At 27.9% G+C, this 22,718-nt stretch overlaps 3 protein-coding genes across 7 annotated transcripts; 1 reads left to right on the forward strand and 2 right to left on the reverse strand.

Moving 5' to 3' along the window:
- Nucleotides 1–533: 533 nt before the first annotated feature.
- Nucleotides 534–16,846, reverse strand: LOC113548483 (meiosis regulator and mRNA stability factor 1). 4 transcript variants are annotated; one of them, XM_026949378.1, is made up of 27 exons: nt 16,735–16,846; nt 15,281–15,456; nt 14,578–15,002; nt 14,370–14,513; nt 14,139–14,299; nt 13,955–14,078; nt 11,650–11,822; nt 11,067–11,167; nt 10,856–11,000; nt 10,631–10,775; nt 8,924–9,029; nt 8,733–8,845; nt 8,486–8,632; nt 8,211–8,387; nt 7,950–8,128; nt 7,610–7,859; nt 7,287–7,468; nt 6,990–7,201; nt 6,647–6,870; nt 5,538–5,861; nt 5,274–5,429; nt 4,232–4,450; nt 2,886–3,092; nt 2,553–2,823; nt 2,307–2,455; nt 764–1,016; nt 534–690 (listed from the first exon to the last, which is right to left on the reverse strand). In XM_026949378.1, the coding sequence occupies exons 2-27, from the start codon at nt 15,309–15,311 to the stop codon at nt 641–643; spliced, it is 4,668 nt and encodes a 1,555-aa protein (XP_026805179.1). In that variant the 5' UTR covers nt 15,312–15,456; nt 16,735–16,846; the 3' UTR covers nt 534–640. The 4 variants fall into 4 exon arrangements, with proteins under 4 accessions (XP_026805179.1, XP_026805178.1, XP_026805180.1 ...); XM_026949377.1 differs by lacking the exon at nt 16,735–16,846 and adding an exon at nt 16,445–16,636; XM_026949379.1 differs by lacking the exons at nt 5,274–5,429; nt 16,735–16,846 and adding an exon at nt 16,445–16,637.
- Nucleotides 16,847–18,184: 1,338 nt separating this feature from the next.
- LOC113553410 (ATP-dependent RNA helicase Ddx1) lies at nt 18,185–20,761 on the forward strand. 2 transcript variants are annotated; one of them, XM_026956737.1, is made up of 2 exons: nt 18,185–18,288; nt 18,479–20,761. In XM_026956737.1, exon 2 carries the CDS (start codon nt 18,498–18,500, stop codon nt 20,673–20,675), a length of 2,178 nt encoding a protein of 725 aa, XP_026812538.1. In that variant the 5' UTR covers nt 18,185–18,288; nt 18,479–18,497; the 3' UTR covers nt 20,676–20,761. The 2 variants fall into 2 exon arrangements, with proteins under 2 accessions (XP_026812538.1, XP_026812529.1); XM_026956728.1 differs by having other exon boundaries at nt 18,275–18,390.
- LOC113553423 (NADH dehydrogenase [ubiquinone] 1 beta subcomplex subunit 10) lies at nt 20,628–22,607 on the reverse strand. The gene is made up of 4 exons (XM_026956750.1): nt 22,384–22,607; nt 22,130–22,265; nt 21,028–21,167; nt 20,628–20,956 (listed from the first exon to the last, which is right to left on the reverse strand). Exons 1-4 carry the CDS (start codon nt 22,517–22,519, stop codon nt 20,838–20,840), a joined length of 531 nt encoding a protein of 176 aa, XP_026812551.1. The 5' UTR covers nt 22,520–22,607; the 3' UTR covers nt 20,628–20,837.
- Between the last annotated feature and the right edge of the window lie 111 nt (nt 22,608–22,718).

Here is a 22,718-nt window from a genome sequence, read left to right on the forward strand (position 1 = left end):
TGTGTTTGAACATAATGCCTAACAAAATTTAACACTAACCTTTCGGTGAAACATTTCAACAAAATTGATTACTTCAAAACTGTACTCAAAATAAATTATGCATGTTTACTTAATTTTAATAATAACTTCAAGCAAAATTAGTAATAAAAGACTTGACATTTTGAAATAATTAAAATACTCTGTGATATTGTAATAAACTAATATCACACATTGTTACTATTAATTAATATTTTTGTTCAGTTACATGCGTATATAATATATATAAATATAAATTTATTTATACTTATTATTTTTTACATATTAACTATGCGACAAATCTAATATAAATTAAAACATCTAGTGAACACATAAAAAATCAAAAGTGAGATCCATTAATATATCACTTTATCCCTTAACCTAATAGACTTTGTAAATGTAAATATAAAGAAGTTTTTCTCCAGGAAAAATATTTTGTTTAAAAATCAAACGAATAAAAATACTTTTTAGTTAATTAGGAGTGAGAGTCAGTCCTGATGTAAAAAAAAAAATATTAATGTATAAACATTTTATGAATTTAATTTCTTTTATCTTTATATATATATATATTAACGTCTTTCGTTGTAAAAAACTATTGAAACCTGTCTTAGACGATTTAAATTTTTTAATGAAAACGATCATTTAATTGATGAACTAAATGTTGATTTTGATCATCTGAAAACCAAAAAAAAAGTATTTTGTATAAAATTTGATTACTAAAAAAATCAAATGTTGCCCACAGAATTACCTTGATTGTTAGTATTTAATAAATCATTGTTGCCCATTGGGCAGCAAAACTGATTGTCATTGTAATGATTGTTATTGTTGATTGTAGTGATGGGTTTGTACTTGTCACCAAACGGCGGACACAGTTCAGTTGGCATGGGCACCTGTGATGGATGAGGAGCTTGTGGTGAAGTACAGTTTACCAGTGACATAGGACTCATGTTGAATATGTTTGGATGTAACTTTAAAGCTGGAAGTTTGACCACCACAGGTGTCTGAAAAATCATAACATTAATATATTACAAAATATATACATTAACGTAAAAAAAATTGACCTCTTGACATATCGCGTACATATATTAAACATCAGCTAGGCTTATTGAAATGTTATTTTATTTTATACAAATAATTACATTCATATATGAAAAATTATTCAGTTATAATTTAAGACAATTATATAAAAACAATAAATATAAATTTAAGTTCAGATTTTATTAAATCGCTTCCGAGAGTTGATCACATGAATTGATATTAATCTACTGAACAAGTTGTACCAGAAATCTGGAAGTTAAATAAAAACCTCTACTGATTTCTCGACATACTATACACAGTAAGCAAATAACTATCATCAGCTCGGCCTATTGAAATATCATCATGACTTTATTTTGATTAATCATACAAAAAACAATGTAATTTGCATATATTATATTAAATAAGTTTCTGTAATGCAGAGTTTCTCAACCTGTGGTGTGCGTACCTCAGGGGGTACGTAAAAAGGTATGAGGCGGTACGTGAAAAAAACTTATTTCATAATATCTTATTTGTGTTGTGTGTGAATATACGATAAATTGGCATTTGGGGGTATGTAAAGCAGTGGTGAGAGGTCAAGGGGTACATACATGAAAAAAGGTTGAGAAACACTGCTGTAATGTATGAATAATTAATTATTAACATTTTTTGTGTAATATATACAAAATCAGTATTTGGGAATAAGCATATAATAATGTTTTTTGATCAATGGAAAACTGGACAAAACAAGTCAACAGATCTACCATGTCACAACCCATTTATATCATATGGCCCCCAGGCTCATCATATTTTGTATAATATTAATATATAAAATTAATTTTAATTTTTTAAGATTTTTAACTAGCAATAATCTAACAAGGAGAATAAGTAAAGCTAATAAAGATTTAATTACAATAAGTATGACTATGTAGATACTTGAATTATTGTGGTAAATGTACATATAAGAATGATCAAAAAAGTAAACTGTTAAGACTTAAAAATATTTGTAATGTTGATCAGTTTATAAAGTCGCTTCCGAAAATGATCACACAAATAATGTTTTTAATAGATTAAAATATATCTCTCAATGTTGGGAAAATGATCTCAACCAACAGATTAATATGAAACCTTGTTAAATACATTAAGTCAGACTCGGCCTGTTATCATCATTTTCAACAATTACATACATTCATGGGTTATTCAAATTATTTATTAATATACACTATTGTCTTGGATATAAAAAGTAAATCAAAGTCAAAATATAGTTTGATCATTACCTTATTTTCTTCAGACAGCAAAACATTATTTTCGTTGAAACTCTCATTGAGGTTCATTAAGTCTGTATCAGGTTTATTACAATGATTCTTTTCAGTTTGATCTAGCATGGGCGATTTCATTATATTGTTAGGCAAATGAATACCTACACCTATTAAACAAGCATAAAGTTGGTTAGGAATTATTATTATTATCATAATAATATATTATATGATAATTGCATTCACTCCATAAAACAATTGACTTACTGGCTAGTTCTTTGTTAAGCACAATGTATCGTTTAGGTGGCTTGTTTTCAATGAGTACTGTGTGCGAAATACTAGTTATTAGTGCCAATACAGACTGATATCCATAAACAGCAGGCTGGATGGCAGTGCCAAACAGTCTTAAGTAAGCGGCTTCAAGAGATGTCAATAACAATCGACCGTCTGAGATCATTAACAGACGATACATGTCTTGGGCGAATAATTGCAAAGGTGTCAGCTGTACATATTCTTCTCCAAATTTAGTTTTTACAATCTAAATACAAATTTTGCTTTTATAAAATATATCCGAAAACAAGGAGTTTTCTTTGTTATTACCTTAATAGTTTCACTAAGTTTCTCCTGCATGGTTTCAATGTTTATAGATTCGCCAAACATTGTTTGGTACACAGACTGAAACTGCAAGACAGACATTTTATCATTAGACGAGTGTTCCATCAGTACACGACGAACTTTCAGAGACAACCTTTGGGCCTCTTTACGGTCTACTGCTATCAAAAACAACTCGCCGTGGTTGTCTATTACCTGTAACACAAAAAACGTTTATAACTATTAGAAAAAAATTCATACTGCTTACATTAAATAATCTTATAATTTTCACCAAAATAAATACAGAGTAAAATTTACTATAAAAATATATGAAGTCTGTAAATGCTAATGCTTTTAAGAACTAATCAACAAATCACTTCTTCGGATAATAATTATATGGACATTTTATTTTAAAATTCAAACTTAAGACATAACCAAAATCAAGTAACAAACAAAAAAAACAAAAATCAAAAACACAATATACAATTGGCAGAACCTCAAATTAATAAAAAGAGAAAAAACAATACCTAATAGACCAAGAATTGAACACAACAGAATAACACTATTACTAATAATTAAACATTTACTGACAAAATATTGCACATAAAAGAGGAACTCAAAGAATGCAAAACATTTCTATTTTTTTTTAACTAACAAAACCATAGATATTTGTCTATCCAAAAATAGGTGTAAGGAAGACCATACTTTGTTCTACATAATATAATGATTATCCAAAGATTTTTTAACATTTAAGTTTAAATTGCTATAACCTTACAATTGTTTTGACATAAGGGTCACCCGCACGCACCCTAGGACAACCATTAACCAGTTTAAGAATCACTTATCTAAAACACTCATCCAAAAGTGTTTAACATAACATTTCTTTGTGCTTTCAGTTGATTACCAATTAAAATATCATAAGTATACAATATATTAGCAATGGAAGTTCAGTTTAATATTTATTTTATTTTCATGTACTAGATGGATTAGGACATGTTGAAAAACAATCATGAAATAAATATAGTATAATATATTAAAAATTGGGTTAATAATGTATGATCTATATTTGTAGATGGTACACAGTCAAAAATATTACATCAAAAATATTTACAAGTAAAATTATGATTAAGTCTGCAGAATTTCTAATAATTGTATTCAGATTGTCATCCATTTATTGGTTTGAATGGTAAAATATTTTTTATGGTCAATAATCATAATATTGTGCAAATATAATAGTATTTTTTCAATTATTTCAATTAATTGGTTAAATATATTTATTATTGATTAAAATCAAATTTGATGCATATATATTTTACATACATCTACTAAAATTAAAATATTATATTTTTCTTTACCTTGACGGCGTCATCAAGCTTTTGTAACAGTTCAATGAGTGTCTCGCATTCATACACTGAAGGTTTGAGACCATAGCCGTATTGCCATAAGAAAGCATTTTGTAGTTGACTGATTTGCAATGGGTAAACGGCTAAAGCGGCCAACTGATCGCCAAGCACATTTTGTTTTACTTCAGTCGTCAACGAAACACGGCGTTCTCCTTCCAAATCGTCTTCAATCTATAATAGACAGTAATTATTACTTATAATAATATTAAGCATTTTATATTATATTTCAATAAATTTAGTAAATTAACAACAATCAAATTTTCAAAATAAAAATGTAACTCTTATTTACAATATTTTATGTAATAATATAATTATTGACCACCTAATGAAAAAAAAAATACTTCAACAATTATAATTTATTTTCTCAACATAATATTTAAATAATCAAAACTCTTATTTCACTATATGTCTTGATTGTTATCTTATTTTTGAGAACAAGTTAATTATAATGCAAATTGTTAATTCTATTTCAATAACTTAATTTAAACTTAACTTTTGAAATATAAACTAAATCAAACTTATAAATATCAAACATATTACACGCATTACATATAATTAATAACTTTAGCGCAGTTTAAACAAAAAAATTTGAACAAAACAATTTTTTTAATAGATAAACTAAATCATATTTGGTGTTAAAAATTAATAAAGAATTTTCTTTTCGAGTTAGATAAATAAAAAAAAAATTGTATAATTTACAAATTTTATCATTGTTCTCATATCTCATTTAATATTTTCACAGTATCCATAATAATATCTAAGGATTAAAAGGAATTACAAAACATAAATTAATTTAATAAGATGATCCTATATAACAAAATAGTATGTCTGACGATCTTGAATCTTGAATATTTAACACTCAATCGTTAGAAAATCCAAAAAAATTGTTTCTAAATTTTTAGAATGTTGAAAACATAATAAATATATATGTATATATCACATAAACCGACACCAAATAACTCACACACACAAAATAATGACACCTTAAAAATACCTTTACGATGTGTGGTATTGATTCAAACAGTTCAATTAATTTTGTAAATCCGAAATCGGCTACTTTACATTGATGGCCAAAATGATGATGGTACGAAGGTATGAACTTATTAAATAATAGACAACACTGTGGTGCGTGACTTAATAACTCTATTACCTAGATAAAGATTAATATTGTAATTAATAATATTTCAAAATTTGATTGTGCCGGGTGTCGCCAAATTTTCATCAAATTGAAATGCATACAATTATCAATAAAACTTACTTCTTTTGCAAAAGCTTTGGTGCGTTCGATCTCTTCTGGAGTCTGTTCTCGTTTAGGAATCGCCACTGATTTTTGACCGTCCAGATGACCGATGACAACTGTGTTTTCTGATACTTGCGACAATAAATCATCAAGTGAACACAACCCATAATCAACTGGATCAAAAGCGCGACCCAGGGTTTTCTCGAAAAGTGCACCGAAATCAACGATGGGAACTTGTTTGCTGGCCACAGATTTAAGTACGCGCAACAAATCGGATGTAAATCTCCGCACCTGTGCTTTGTGCGACAATGTCATGAAACGTTTGTTACCTTCTCCAAATACCTGAAAAAATGTATGCCGTCCTTAATAGAGCATGTATCATGGAAAAAAGGGGGGTTACCTATAATATAATAGTTATATGTTTACTCTCGTTTTCTAAATATTTGTTTGTTCTTGTACCATAAAAAATAAACGATATAATATTATGTATGAGCATTTTTATTTCCCTATTTTATACATGTACAACTCACTAAAAAATTGAATTATTTTAAAAAATCAATATAAAAACATTGATGATATTGAAAGTTCTTACCATTAATTTAATAATAGGTCAATTTACTCTAATTGTTAATGAAGATAAATGTGAAATTCTGAGTATGCATTTGCTACGTTATATTTTGTAACTTATAAAATAGAAACAATAAATCGGGATGTAAAAGATCCTAAATATTTAAATAATATAAAAATATTTTTCAATTTTAATCTAAGTAAATAATACACTGTAAACCTATAGGCAATAAGATATAGTTATCATTAGCTTAAATAAAAAATATATTTGGAAGTAAAAGACTCCAAATATTAATATTTGACTGTTTGATTTGTAACACTGTTACGAAGCATAATATATGTACCTACATTATGAAAATTATCTTATCTAAAATGTACAAAAAGATATATTAAAAATAAAAATAAACCAATAAAATGTCAATTAATTGTATATATAACTAATTTATATTTATAAAGACTTAATAAAATAATATATATTTTAAATAGCATAAGAATATATTAGGAGGAAAGAGAATTCAAAATCAATTTTGAATATATCAACAATTGTTTATGTTAATTACCTGCACAATATTAGGCAGTGCTTCCAACAGATCAATGAGTTTAGTAAAACCATAATCAGCAACACGACATTGACGGCCAAAATGGTGATGGTATGCTGGTATGAAGCGGTTGAAAGACATAGTACAATGAGTACAGGTCTTTAACAAATCGACTAATTCACGGCTCAGCAAGGCCAAATTATTTGCTAATGGCGGACTAATACTTTTCAATCCACCCACACTGGCTGTGAAACATTCAGTATAGGATAAAATTAATAAATATTAAATATAGTAAAATGAATGATTATTATATGATTTTTAACTCAAAACAACTTTATTATATATCTAACATTGAATGTATTACCTTCCGATTTAGTGTCAGACTCTTGAGTAGAAGACCTGACAGACATATTGCCAATATCAGAGGCCGAAGACGTTGTTAGGTATTTAATACCAATACTACAACTCTGCAACAGTTCAACACCGCTGACAGCAGTCACAATATGTTCCAAAGGCACACCGTCTTCATCAGTCTGTAACGTTTCATTAAACGAAGCTTCATAGCAATCGCAAATACTATAAAAAAATTTATTTTAATTCATTACACAGTTTTTTATGAACACAGTTGTAGAGTAGTAAAAAATAATTATTTATTATTTACGTGGCCAGGATTAGATAATTGTTGTGAGATGATATTAGAGAATGTAAACGTTTAGAGAACTCGTTTAACGAGACTTTAACATTTGGCAATGCAGGCATTTCTAATTCTGCCCAACCCTTATCGTCAGTAGGTTTTGTTATTTTTGCGTGAGTCGGACAATACGAAACCGCATCGCTTTTGTCCTAAACATATGATACATATATATTATGGAAAGTTAAGAATATAATAAACGATAAAAATCAAAAAATATATAATTAAGTACAAAGTAATATTGAACAGGTTTTCTGAACGCAAGCAGATAAATGCCGTATTATAAAACTCACTAAATTAGACATGGGCATAGAAGATGAAGAAGAAGGCTGGTGGTGAAGGGGTGATGGAGTATTACGGTATTCTGGGTTTAAACTAATAATCCTATGATTTGGTTCTTCGGTGATCAAACACACATCTTTCATTTTATAAAGATCCGATACGGATACAGAAGTCATGAAGCGGTTTTCAAACATTTCACGGAACTTGAACAGGGGTAAACGTTGCCCAGGAACTTCCATCAGTATATAGGCTATCTGAGACCTATAAAAGCAAACACATGCATGATCAAGAAATTAGAATAAAATAACAGTGAAATAATGTTGTAATATATTATTAGAATTGCCTAAATACCTCAGCAATGTGGGATTTTGAGGGTAACCAGAATGAGCATAAGCAATCATAATTCTTTTGAATCCAATTTTGCGTCTGTGGAGCTTAGAAATGGCATACTGTGCATCCTGTGGACTAGATACACGAACTGCTGCTGCAAAGTTACCATCCGACTGATAAAACACAGACACATGTAACACCTGTATTTAAAAAAAATATATAATTAACAACATAATAAAGAGTTTGTATTCACATCTTATACACTATGTTTAATATGCATACCATAACATGTTCCCTGAACGTATTAAATAATATATTTTTCATCTCAACAGAGTCGATGTTCTGATCTAAATTTGTAACATGTAAGTCTACTGGATTACTCTGTTGAGCCATAAGTACCGGTGGTGCTTGATTTGTTGCCAAATTGTTATAAGATGGAGATATGGGATGAAAATATCGCTGAAGAAATATTAAAATTAATACATATATATATAAAATATTTATTGTATACATACTTTATAAACTAAACACAGAATAAAGAAATAAAAATATCTTACATCTGAATTGGTATTCTCCATCAGAGTTGGTGGACTAACTCTCCTAGAAACATTGACTATTGGAGGCGGTGGAACTGAAGTGTTGACACCAAACATCATGTATGGTGGTGGGCCATTCGAACTGATCATGCTTGCAGTTGAACCGACCTAAATTCCAAATAACATGTTAGTTGTTAGTACATAATGATCAAAACCATACTTAAGGTAAATAAAATAATAATTAATTATTGTAGCTTTGATTTCTTACTTGAGTATCTATTTGTGATGTTCCACCCAGTCCTCTTTTTAAAATTGTTATTGGTGTACCGTGACCCATTGTTGTTGGATAACCATGTCGCATCCAGTTTTCATTTTGTTTTACTGTGAAAAATTATTTTTTCTAATTAATTTTTACACCAATCAAAATTAACACTATAATTAAATTCAATAGTATATTACAAGGTATTTGTGGAGTTAATGATTGAGTATGAGTGATATCAAGCTGTTCCTGATTGTCCTTGGTCATTTGTTTTCCTTTGTAGTTAATTGGACCTCTTGCTCCGTTCTAGTCAAAAGTCAGTTTATAGTTAAGTAATATTAATATCTATTAAATATATAATATGCTGTCTTGAGATAATATCCAATGTTAGAGTTTCAAATATACCATCCCACCTAACATAGGCGGAAATCCATTGAAAAAGTTGGGGGGCTACGATTTTTCTCATAAACCAAAGCCATTAGAAATGTATTAATTGTATGCAATATACGTTTTTATTAAAAAATTATATTCTAAATATTATTTATCCTTATATTTTTTTAAGATTTTTACTTTTTTGAATGACAGCATAGAGTTTTATTTTCACATTTCAAAGCAGAATAATTTTCTGAGTATTTGTATTTTGATACATACAAATCGAATTTAGGGCGAGTAGTTTATGAGTTATAGGTATTTAAAGTTTATATGCGTGGAGTGGAACGGAGTTATCCCGCAAAATGTTGGTCCACTACTCTGCTTGTCTAAACTTTAAAAATACGTATAACTCATTAACTACTGGCCCTAAATTCAATTTTATGCATCAAAATATTCAGAAAATTATTCTGCTTTGAATTATGAAAATTGAAATTAAAACTCTATGTTGTCATTCAAAAAAGTAAACAACTAAAAAAATATAAGGATAAAAAATATTTAAAAATATAATTTTTAACAACTTGAAATTATGTAAAAAAATGTTTTTAAAAACATGAATACTTTTTGAAATAATGAGTGTTTTATGATAAAAGAATCACTGTATATTGTATTTCTAAATTAATATAATTTTATATATTTTGTTATATTCAACAGACGATAAAACAAATCACTATAGGACAATATTCCAACTTATAATTTTAATTTTCGTATAAAATATTATGTAAAATATTATACAAACAAATTTATAATATAAAAATTATTATGTGTTATATTTGTTTTTTAAGAATATAATAAGGTATATAAAAATGAAACTACAACATTTTTATGTTTGCAAAAATGTTTGAGGGGACTTGGTGTGCTTTTTTTGGGGGGAGGAGCCCTCTCAAGCCCCCCCCCCCGATTTCTGCCAATGCCACCTAACTTAATCAAAATAATAGTTAATAATAGATATAGAAAATACACTCTAATAATCAAAATATTTTAAAAATTAAACTATGCATAGAAAATTCTAACATAAACAATATGTTAATAATATATTATGATATAAAAATAAAGGTGTGGATTTTTTAAATTGGTTGTGATTCGATTTAAAAAAACTAATTAAAAAAGGAACACAGACTTGAAAATGTTTAAGACCCACTAATATGGTAAATCTGCACTGGCAATCATAACATTTGAATACTTAGAATTACAATAGTTAAATAATTTAATATTAAAAATAATAATAATAATAATAAATTAATTTAAACATTAAGTGTAGGTATAAATTACTTAATATAAAAAAATATTAGATTTTTAACCAATGATCAATAGTTAGATTATTAGATGAAATTTCAGACAAACTATTGTGATTTTATTTTTAAATTTCAATGGAATGCTGTTTAGTAAAAAAGAGAATGTGATTTGTTTTTAAAATAAATGTTCTTTATACCAGGAATAATAAAAATTCTGAAAATATATTTCATGAAATTACTTACTACAGGTATTTGAGGTCCATTCAACCATGTTTGTATACCAACAGAATTTGAATTCAACCAAGGATTATGATTTCTCATTGAGTTGTCGACACTAGAGTTCATTTGTGACATTCCAAAACCACCTTTAATTTGCTGACCATACAAACTAAATAAAATAGAATATGAAAAATAGTTAGGTATAAAAGCCTGAGTGATTTAAAAGTAGAAATAGATTTTGTTAGTTACCCAAATTTTCGGTTTTCAAAAGTGGCAGGGGGAGTAACAGGGGTCATATTGAACCGGGAATGCATATTATTAGTTGAAGAATACTGAATGGTAGTAGCAATGTGTTGTATGTTTTCTTCTCTAGTCTGCACTGGAATAGGTCTACCTGAATAATTTTAAATATTCAACATTAAAATATAATAGGAATTACTAATATGATTATTGAACAAACTTAAGAAACTAGTGGACGATGATTCTTCTTTTACAGCAAATGGTAAACTAACAACAATTTGACTATTAAACACGCGCTCCTTATTCATTCGTTTTTGAGCTCTAAACAGAAATTATGTTTAAATAATAATCATTAAAGCAAATTAAATTAAATTACAAAAATATTATATTGTATTATATAATAAGTAAAATAAGTATAAAAAAAAATTACCATGCTTTATAAAAATTTGTATGAAAAAAAAAAGGACTAGATAACATTAAAACAATGATAAATATAAATCACAAATTTAAATAAACTATAAAAATTAAATTAAGACACAAAATATGAAATTATTGAACAAATAAATTAAAGCTCAATGAAGTAATTGAGTGCATGACTGCAACAGAAGGCTGCTCCAAAAATACTATTGAAAGTTCAATGGTAATATAAACCAAATATGTACAGGGAATACCACAGGGAAAAATTGTATAAAAATAAGCATACAAGATTGTCAAAGCAATAAAAAGATATTTAATGTGATAAAACTGATAAACATGATAGTTGTGCTAAATTGCTTATCATCATTATTATTATTATTATTTACCTTGCAGCCATTTCTTTGGTGGGAAATCTAATAGTTGTTGAACAATTATTTATTACACCAACACGTCCACCACAATTTTCAGATAATCTCTTTAAACGATTTCTAATTTTTGCTGGATCAATGCCAACTGGTAGATTAGATACAATAACTTCAACTGGTGTATTCCCACATTGCTAATAAAATAAATACTAGATAAAAGCTCTTTTTTCTATATACATTTATTAATGTTAAAATAATGTAAATTCCAAAGATTATGATCTAATAATAAGAAAGAATATATTAATGTATAATAATTTGAAATATATTATATATCAATTATTAGAACTAAGAAAATATTAAAAAGTATTTCAAATTTAAATAAAATTAAAGATGGTTATTATCACGTTAATGTTTTTAATTACTGGTTAAAAAGCTTCAATTAAAAATAATTCAAATTAAATATACATATTATAATTAATAAATACTTGGAATTTGGGAGTATTATAAATTGTAACTTTTAATATAATTTTTATTGATAAAGTTGTCTTTAAAAAAAAACTTATAGTAATTACTTATAAATAATAATAAGCAATAAAAAATTAGACTAGAATCACCAGTGAACAGATTTTTATAAATAAAATCAATTACTTTGTGCAGAATAGACAACATGTGATCTATTATCATTGCCATTATGATGTATTTTACATATAGGAAAATCTAGGTTTGGCGTAATTTGGTCAGGCTATTTTAGCATCTTTAAGCTAAGCTTGCCTAGACTTACACAGGTTTATCAAAAGTTACATTTACTATACTAAATTAAATTTGAAACAAACCATTAAAATCTTAAAATCTAAATAATTTAAAATAAATATCAAGATTATGCTATAAGTATATAATTCCAATAGGAAACTGTCATCTAATTAATTTTAATAAGAATATTATGTAATTTTAAAATAGACCACATTTTAAGTATATAATTTTCAATGGCAATGAAATACAGTTTTTGGCAATAACATTTATATGAACAAAATACATATTTGAGAAAAAATAATAATTCTTACAAACTTACTGGTTATGCTGATTATATAAGGTTCAACAACAAATCTTAAACATTTAGAATACTACTTTTTTTTGGTATTTTAATTACAGAACTTATAATTTAACATTAGAGCAAATAAAATTATGGGGATATTAAGTGCAATTAAAAATATAAATTTAAAGAATGCATTTATGCTTTTACATCCCATAGTTTGGTAAAAAAAAAGTAGCTAGTTTATACCAAAATATGATTTATGACTTACACTTATTAAAAACTGATTCTATACATATGAGCTGACGATTATTTGTATAACCCAAATAGAGTAGAAAAAAATTGCCAACAATTTTTAAAATAAATTAATTTGTTTCAAGCATAAAAAATATTTTTGAAGAACTGAGTGATATTGGTTTGTATGAAAACAAGGTTAGGTAATACAAGTTATAATGACTTTAATTAAAAGATGTCAACATGTTTTTAAAAACTTAATGGTTTTAATGAAAACAATTTAAAAAATAATATAATTCACAATATTTTAATGATCATATTTATTAGGTTTTTAATGTGTTTAATTCTCTTTAAGTATAATAATTAAGTCTCACATTTTAATAGTCTAAAAAAAATATAACACCTTTATAATGGTCATAAATATGATTTTGACTAAAAATTGAACTTAAAATGATTTTATTTTATTACACTTCATAAAAGGATCATATTCGATAACATTTTACTAAAAAAAATGGTGTTTAAAAATGATAATGGTCAATGAAAATCTATTCATTAAGAAAAATCAAAGATAAGTGATTTTAAAATTAAATTATGTTTTAGTAAAAAAAAAATAATAAAATACATATTTTTATACTAATTTATTGAATGCAAATTTTTATTTTATTTACTTATATTCCTAAAAATGGGAATAAATTATATGATTTAACTTATTTTCCTAACCATGAAAAACCTTAACAAATTTAAACCCTAGTCTTAATATCAAAACTATTCAATAAATATAAATATATCAAATACCTATAAAATATTCCATTATTCAACACATATTTGATATTAATCAATATTTTATTATTTTTATACAGAAATAAATTTAACTTTTATCATGACAGTTATCCATGAACATTAAATGAAGGCTAGTTAAAACAAATACCTTGTTTTCAGATATATTTTAAGCACAATTATATTGCAGTTTAATTGTAATTTACCTAACCTATCATTATGCCTATAAAAATGTATAACATATTTTACAATAAGACTGAACATAATGAAATAATTTGTACTTACTCGAAGAGCATTTCTTAATGGTAACATTTCAACTAAATGAGTATAATTGTAATGTTCATTGGCACACAAAATAAGACTTTCAGAACAAAGTTCATTATGCAATAATATTACATGCATTTTTTTCCTGGAAAATTAAAATTAAAATGATTTAAAAGATTTAAGGCAAATAAAAATATGGATATACCTATGTCTAATATCACAAAGATCAGATGAAAAATTCACATCACCAGAAACTAAAACTACAGCTGCAGGGGAACCATGTAAATCAGCAAATCGTCTCATCGAAAGGCGAAGTTTCTCGTCGGCTGCATTTTTGCACACAGATGTAACATGAACTAAATTGACCTAATGAAAAAAAAACAATAAAATTACTAGTAATTTAATAACTCAATATAAAATACAAGAATCAACTTACTTGGGCATCATTTAGTTCTTGAACAACTTGTGCATTTTCTTTTTTAACATCGCAAACGACGAGAAACTCAGCTTCTCTATAACCGATAAAAAATCTGTCTCTTATGGCTTGGGCTACTGCTACTGCAGACCTACCTTTGGGAACCTAAAATTATTCATTGAATTATGTATTTTGATAATGTTTATTAAATATTGGTGTAATGACTTACCTGACAGTTCTCAATATCCCAAAAAACACCAATAGGTGGCAAATAATGAGCAAATAAATGCTTATGACTATATGGAATTGAATTGTTTGTATATCCACGTGAAGTATATGAAGAACGAAGTCTATTTACAGACTTTTTGTTTTTCTTGTACGGTAACAACTGATTATCATATGCAAGACATTCTTGCTCATACACATCAGAATTTGAACACAGCGAATCAGAATCTGATGCAGAATCTGAATCGCTGTGTGAATATGAAGATGATGTAGTATTGTTTTGAGGTAAAGGTTCATTTGGTGAAATATAATATCCATTTGTAAGATGTGGTGGTGATGGAAATTTAAAATTTGTTTCTATTTGACCGTCACATGGATATGGTTCTATGTTTCCAAAGCAGCCAATATTTTCTTGACGATTGAAAGACACTTAAAAATTAAATTATATTTTTGTATAGTTAACTATAATAGGTATTAACCATTGGTTCAAAGTTTAGCTTTTTATCAGATAGCTGGAGAGATGTTTACATATTACCTAGACTAATTTATTTTTCCAAAAATCAAAAATTATTGATGGTTTATTAATTACCAAAATAACGATATCTCAAACACTAAATGTTATAAGCTGGAGAAAAATTAAATGTCTTGCAAAAGAAATTGCTGTGCAAATATTATAAACTCAATCAAATAAATATATTGAAACTTACATTTTCTTGTACAGACAATAAGATGATCCATAATAAGTCCAACAACTTATATAGCTAAAATATTATACCACAATAAAATGAGGTATAAAGCTGCATTTACTGATGAAAAATATGTTTTAAAATACTTGAAGTCTAAATTAAAATCTTGGTATCATTTATGTACCAACTGAATAGACCTGCAAATAAAAATAGTTAAATATTAAGAATTAATTTAGATTCAATAAACTACATCTAACCAAGTTTATTATTTTTATAACATACAACTTATCTAATTTTATCTTTTAAAATGCTATATAGCTTAATCCTTATCTTTGTTTAAATTTTAAGTATTAATAAATAATTAGACTACAAATATGTATAATATTACTTTAAGTGTGATTAGAAATAAGTAATTTAATTATAAATTTGAAAACAAATAAAGCCAATAGAAATATTTAAATTCAATCTTTCAGATTTATCATGATTTTAAGAATACCTACTAAATAATTTAAAATAATTTTCTATATTTAATCGCAACATGATTCACAAAAGATATTTAAGTAACAAAATTACAAGTTACAAGAAAAACACTAAAATAATTTCTTACTTAATTTATAATGTAAAAATTGTTTAAACACATAAGTACCTGCCATATTCTTTCTTAAAAGATTATTTACAAATTGAATAACTAAAACAAACTAAGGGTAGTTAAAAATAATTTGTAGTACATTTTATTTAATAAAATATAGAAAATTAAAAATTAAAATGGTTATAACTAAAGAACAGACAAATTTTGTTTGCACAAATGTTCTGTTAAGAAACTCACAAGATTAAAAAAAAAACCATAAAATTTAGAGAGCCTAGTAAAGTAGAAATATACTATTGCAAACCATTTCAACATACACTATCAAAATTAAAAAAAAAATACAACTATTTTATTGATACAATTTATAATAAACCGACACTGAATGCATTCAAACATTAATTGCTAATACACACAATCCACTAGAACAGCTTAATATTCAACAATCCCTTTCACGTAATCACTGATATTATATATAATATATAAATTTAATTATAAGTTACAGACGGAAGTGTCGACTTTAAATGCATAGTCAACAGTACAACAATATAAAATTACAACTAAATAATAATAATATAGTCTATGCGTGCATTATACTTTACCTTTTCGGACGGAAAAAATAATAATCGTAAATGTATTATATCGAGTAGATCAAAAACAACATTGAAACGGAATTTTTCTTTATAAAAATAAATTTGTTAACCCGACGAAAACAAAAACACGAATAGAGATTTACTGGACACAAATGCACGAACCTCTGGCAAGTTATAGTAAGTCTATCGCTGTAGGTAAATTGCTTGTTTTGTCAAGGTTCTACCTACAACCGTGGTTTTTGTACATTACCGATAGATAGTAGATATCACGATAAAATAACAATAATTATTATAGTTACCTTTATTTTATCGTTTTTTTTTTTCAATTACTATTTTCTCTTTTCGCTTTTCTATTATGGACCTGTAATCTGTATCATGTTTGTATAACTCGTGTTAATCAATTTCAACGAGTACCCTAGAGTCCCTTGAAGTCTAGAAGACATTAAGCCATTAAGGTGTTAAATTAACTGCTTAAGAAGATACTTGGTATTTTGAACGGATAAGTTGTATTTTGTAACATCGGTACCGATGTCCGTGATGTTGGTGCCACTGATTGTGAGGGCTACGCGCTTTGTGGCGGGCTGAATTTAAAGGCGGAAAAGATTTTTTTCCTAGTTGGATGAGAAAATGCTTAGCCCAAACCAGTGTGAAAAATAGCGCACTGGTGTGTTCAAAATACTTTGCAGTTTACGCAGCATATCATTTATGTGGTTCATTATAATATTATACCGATGCACAGTTAGTGAATATGTCTATTAACCGTGATCCCGGTGAATTTTACACCATTTTAGACTAACGAATTTCTAATGTCTATAGTTGCTGTTTTGGCCTCTTAAGCGTCAATCATTGTTCATTGTTTATTGTCAATAACCATTTACCGATGTAAATCGAACATCGACGGACCGGATACAATCGTTCGTGACTTCGTGTGGTATTTTTTCTGAAAGTTGAAATGAGCTAAGGGTGTTGAAAGCCGTGTTTGAGTGTCTACTATCCATCATAAATTCAGAACTAGTTTAAATTTCTAAGACAAATAGATCTATTTTATTACGACAATTTTTACCTGAACGTGCATGATTAATCGCATGAATTGTACAATTCATCTTCGCGATGGGTGTGGGTGGATTAGGTAGTCACTCGAGTACTTCGATTTAATATGTTCAAGTATGCTCCAAACTCATCAACCAAAGTTTAAATATATTTCAAGTATATTGGAGTACTTTCCCGTAAGTATTTCGAAAAATAATGGTAAGCAAACTCTTAGCCAACCTCAAAAAACATGTACATCATCATAAATTAAATGAGATTTATAAAGTTCAAAAGTTGTGCACCAATATAGGTCAATTACCTAATCTAACATATTTATTGTATATATAAGCAATTATGAGGTCAATGCAAAGGTCAATGTAGGTAATAGGTATGTCACATGGACTAAAATATTATGCAGGAGTAATGAATAGACTCACGAGATAAAATATATGAATTATTCTGCGATAAATGATAATATGTATAATATGGTATAAAATGTTGGTTGGTCAAGTAATGCGAATTGTGAGGGGCAATTCTGGCCACGATTAAAGATATATCTATTTAATGGGTATAATATATATTATATATCTTTAATCAGTTTAATTGTTATTCTGGCCGAGCACCGTAGAATTTGAATCATTACTAGCGCTATGCCGCTATCTATCTGAATATACAAACGTAATATAATCACTAATAGTAACATGGATTTATAAAGTGCCCCATTAATGTTGTGACCATAATACCACAGAAAATACCATCAATATCCAGACCGTGGTGATTAGATAGTAAACAGACCAATCTGTAATCAATATTTTATTCAAAAGGTATTTTTTATGTTTTTTAAATTTTATAGTTCACAAATATTGTCTACCTAAATAGTAAATATATTAATAATTTCTATTGTAAATTATCACTTATCAGATTTGGTAAATGTTGTGTTTAATTATTCGTCTTATTTTTTAAAATAATTTTTTTCATTCTATTTTTTCATTGATGTAACCCGTTTTCGTCTAGGACCTATTTTTTTTTAGTGATGGCGGCGGCGTTTGAAGAGATGGGAGTTTTGCCCGAAATAGGTAAAGCCATTGAAGAAATGGATTGGCTGTTGCCTACGGACATTCAAGCGGAAGCGATACCTCTAATACTTGGCGGTGGTGACGTGTTAATAGCCGCAGAGACTGGTAGTGGTAAAACGGGAGCGTTTTGTTTGCCGGTTATTCAAATAGTGTGGGAAACGCTCAAACAAACCGGTAAACACCGGAATAGTTTACCAGTCAATGTATCTGGTGTCACAGATCCATGGGCCATGAGCGTGTGGGACCGTTCATCTGCCATAGCCGTGACGCCAGACGGTAAAAAATGTCAATCAAGAGAGCAAAAGGATTGGCATGGTTGTAGAGCTACCAAAGGCGTTAAAAATTCGGGAAAATATTATTTCGAAACAACTGTCACTGATGAAGGTCTGTGTCGAGTTGGCTGGTCTACACCAGGGGCTGTGTTAGATCTGGGTACAGATAAATTTGGTTTTGGTTTTGGTGGAACAGGCAAGAAGTCAAATAACAAACAGTTTGATTCTTATGGAGAAAGTTTTGGTTTACACGATACAATTGGTTGTTGGCTAGATCTAGACAATTGGACTATTGGATTCAGTAAAAATGGTAAATATCTTGGTGATGCATTTAAAATACCTTCAAATTTGAAAACATCTGCATTTTATCCAGCTGTTGTGTTAAAAAATGCTGAAATAGCATTTAATTTTGGTGAATCATCATTTAAATATGATATTCCTAAAGACTTCACTGCTATAAGTAAAGCACCTAGCAATCGTATTGAACTCTCTCAATGTAATGCTCCAAAAATAGATTCAAATACAAAAAAACCAAGTAATGCACCATATGCAATAATTATTGAACCTTCTAGAGAATTGGCTGAACAGACTTTTAATCAAATAAAAAGCTTTAAAAAATACCTTGAAGAACCGCAAGTTAAAGATCTCTTAGTAGTAGGTGGTTTTAGCATTAAAGACCAAATTGCTGCATTGTCTTCTGGTGTTGATATTATTGTTGCTACCCCTGGTCGTCTGGAAGATCTAATATCTGGTGGCCATTTATCTTTATCTCATTGTAGATTTTATATATTGGATGAAGCTGATGGATTACTAAAACAACGTTACACAAAACTTATAGACAATCTACATGAGAAGATGCCAAAAGTTTCATGTGATGGTAAGAGACTTCAAATGATTGTTTGCTCTGCTACACTTCATGATTTTGAAGTAAAAAAATTGGCGACACGTCTCATGCACTTTCCAACGTGGGTAGATCTTAAAGGTGAAGACGCTGTTCCTGAGACTGTACACCATGTTGTGGTTACTGTTGATTCCCAAAAAGATTCATCGTGGACTTGTTTGAAAAATCACATTCCAACTGATGGTGTACATGATAGAGATAATATAAGAGCACTGAATACATCTGAAGCTTTATCTCAAGGTGTAAAGCTTTTAAAAGGCGAATACTGTATCAAAGCTATTAACAAACACAAAATGGACAAAGCTCTTATATTTTGCCGCACTAAACTTGACTGTGATAATTTAGAAAAATACTTTAAACAACTTGGTTCTTTTTATACTTGTTGTACTCTTCATGGGTCGCGAAATGTTAACGATCGTAGAATGAATTTGGAAAAGTTTAAAAATGGCGAAATCAAGTTTTTAATTTGTACTGATGTAGCAGCTCGTGGCATTGACGTTAACGGGTTACCTTTTATGATTAATATGACTTTACCCGATGACAAGACAAATTATGTACATAGAATTGGTCGTGTGGGTAGAGCAGAACGTATGGGTTTGGCCATTTCATTTGTAGCTACTACCCCAGAAAAAGTTTGGTATCACGGTGAATGGTGTCCATCCAGGGGACAGAGGTGTTCAAATACTAATTTAACTACCAACAAAGGTTGTTGCATATGGTACAATGAACCTCAATATTTGGCTGAAATTGAAGATCATTTGAACATAACTATACCACAAATTGGTTCAGAACTGGATATTCCTAAGAATGAATTTGATGGAAAAGTTGTTTATGGTCAAAAAAAAGCAAAGAATGGACCCTCGTATAAAAATCATTATGACCAATTGTTGTCTACTATCAATGAACTCACACAATTAGAAACTAAGGCTCAATATTTGTATTTGCACATGCTTAATAATTAACTGTAACATTTTGTACAAAGTACTTGTATTAAAAAAAAACATACATTTTCATACTGAACATTTCAGAATATAATTTCTTCTCTAAATTCCTGACTGGATTTTGTTTTCTAATTTTATACACTATTGTATAATTATAATATACTGTGTGTTAAAATTCATGAATTACAAACTATCTTTTTTCATTCCAGTTCCAACGGGTCCGTGGCGTCTTTCCCATATCATGCGATTAAGTTGTTTTGCATAGCATCTTTCAGCAGTAACAGCAACGCCTAAATCACCGTCTACAAAACAAATTATTTTAAATTTTAAATACTTCCATTTTACTAAATTCAAAACTATGTTTTATACTGACATTTGATTGAATAATTTTCCTCGGCTTCTTGATAAATTTCAGACAATGGTTTGCATTTTCTAATGCCATCTGGTGCTTCATAAATCCGACAATCTTCATACCTTTGTCTTAAAATGGATAGAATATTGCTATCTATCAACCTATAACATTTAAATTAATAAATTAGAACAATTTAAACAATAATCTTTGTAATATATTATGTATATTTTAGATTCTAAATGAAGAGATAAAATGTATTGGTTCAACAATGCGTGTTTTTTTTTGTGATGTCACCTTTAGTAGAATTTGACGGTGGTTTCTGGTAGCTAAATGGATTTAGTTAGTACTGTGTTTTAATATTTAAAAATTTACACTAATTCTATCTACTTGTCATGAGATATTTTATAGTAAAAATTAAATATCATTAGTAATGTAGGTTAATAAACAATCTCTGAACAAAGTTGTTTTTAATCATATGACAGTGATTCATTATTGAAATTAAATTTAATATATTCATTATAGTGACTAACTCATTGACGAGATACACTCCATGCCAAGAATAGTATGTTTTTTTTTTTTTTAGTATAAAGTTGGATAAGTTTAATTTAATTTTGTCAAGAAGAAAAGAAATTAATAACTGACGAGTAAACACAGATAATGGTCTTACCTATTATTTAAAGTAAATACACAAAATTTAAACTGCAAAATGTATATGCTGATACAGTGAAACTTCCATATAATAAAGTCGAATAAGCAACAAAAAAAAATTTCTCAAATATTAACTGCAGATAAACCGTAATACTTATTGTTATGCACATCCTCACAATGAATTTTAAATACTATCATATTTTTAACGAAATTTATCATTTTGGATTTCAATTCTGTTTGGTAGTTTTATACCGTAAAAAGTGAACTTATTTAATATGAAATATAAAAATTGATATTGTTATTATATTAACATTGTCATATAAAAGATCATATACTAATAAAAATGTTAAGGTTTAAGTTCAAATATATATCCAAAAGGCAATAACAATAAATATAAATTAATGATTTTAAAATAAAAGAAATACTATTGTTCAGTTAATTAAAGATTATTGATTAATTGATTTGTTACACATACTTATCCCGAATTAACTGTTGATTAGCTTCCCATTTGCACAGCCTATCGTCGTCATAACATTGATCAACTGTAGGCACTCTACGTAACTGTTCATGATAGTAGTTGTAATCTTTTTGATTGGGCTTTACAATGGTTTCTAAAAATAAAAGACAAATTAATGTAGAAAATACTCAACAATTATTTAAAAAATAGATTCAATATTAGGTACCTAAAAAATAAAAAATAGGAAATAGAGTAAACAGTAATGGTGTTACCTCTAACCCAGATTACCGGTCCAAGGAATACGCCTTTTAGGTTCTCTAAAAAGTCTTCAATTGAGTTCCGACCGGTATACTTTTGTTTTTCATAACCGAAAATCTTCCCAGGCATGATGTCTGAATCCGAAGACATTATTGTAGTCGTTCTAAAAATATGTAATCGAAAAAAATCGTAAAATAGTGAAAATTTTGCGAATGTCGCCGTGTTTGGTATTATCAGCGGATTCTCAATTATATAGATAATCAGTCAGGAAAACGACCTTTGGGAATGATCACGGGAGAATTCGATAGCGACAGTACGGTATTTATGTGTAGCACTGATGGTAAAACTG

The sequence above is a fragment of the Rhopalosiphum maidis genome, chromosome 4, assembly GCF_003676215.2.
Source record: "Rhopalosiphum maidis isolate BTI-1 chromosome 4, ASM367621v3, whole genome shotgun sequence".
Taxonomy (NCBI): Eukaryota; Metazoa; Arthropoda; class Insecta; order Hemiptera; family Aphididae; genus Rhopalosiphum; species Rhopalosiphum maidis.

Bases quoted from the DNA above. Each gene is read 5' to 3' on its own strand.
- LOC113548483 (XM_026949378.1), bottom strand. From the start codon at position 15,311: ATGGATCATCTTATTGTCTGTACAAGAAAAT. The intron at 8,129-8,210 runs GTATGCATATTA...TTTTAAATACAG, and splicing joins CGTTCAGGGAACATGTTATG to GTGTTACATGTGTCTGTGTT. The intron at 5,430-5,537 runs GTAAGTTTTATT...ATCTTTATCTAG, and splicing joins CCAAAGCTTTTGCAAAAGAA to GTAATAGAGTTATTAAGTCA.
- LOC113553410 (XM_026956737.1), top strand. From the start codon at position 18,498: ATGGCGGCGGCGTTTGAAGAGATGGGAGTTTTGCCCGAAATAGGTAAA.
- LOC113553423 (XM_026956750.1), bottom strand. From the start codon at position 22,519: ATGTCTTCGGATTCAGACATCATGCCTGGGAAGATTTTCGGTTATGAA. The intron at 22,266-22,383 runs GTAACACCATTA...TTTTATTTTTAG, and splicing joins ACCGGTAATCTGGGTTAGAG to AAACCATTGTAAAGCCCAAT. The intron at 20,957-21,027 runs GTCAGTATAAAA...TTTGTTTTGTAG, and splicing joins GGAAAATTATTCAATCAAAT to ACGGTGATTTAGGCGTTGCT.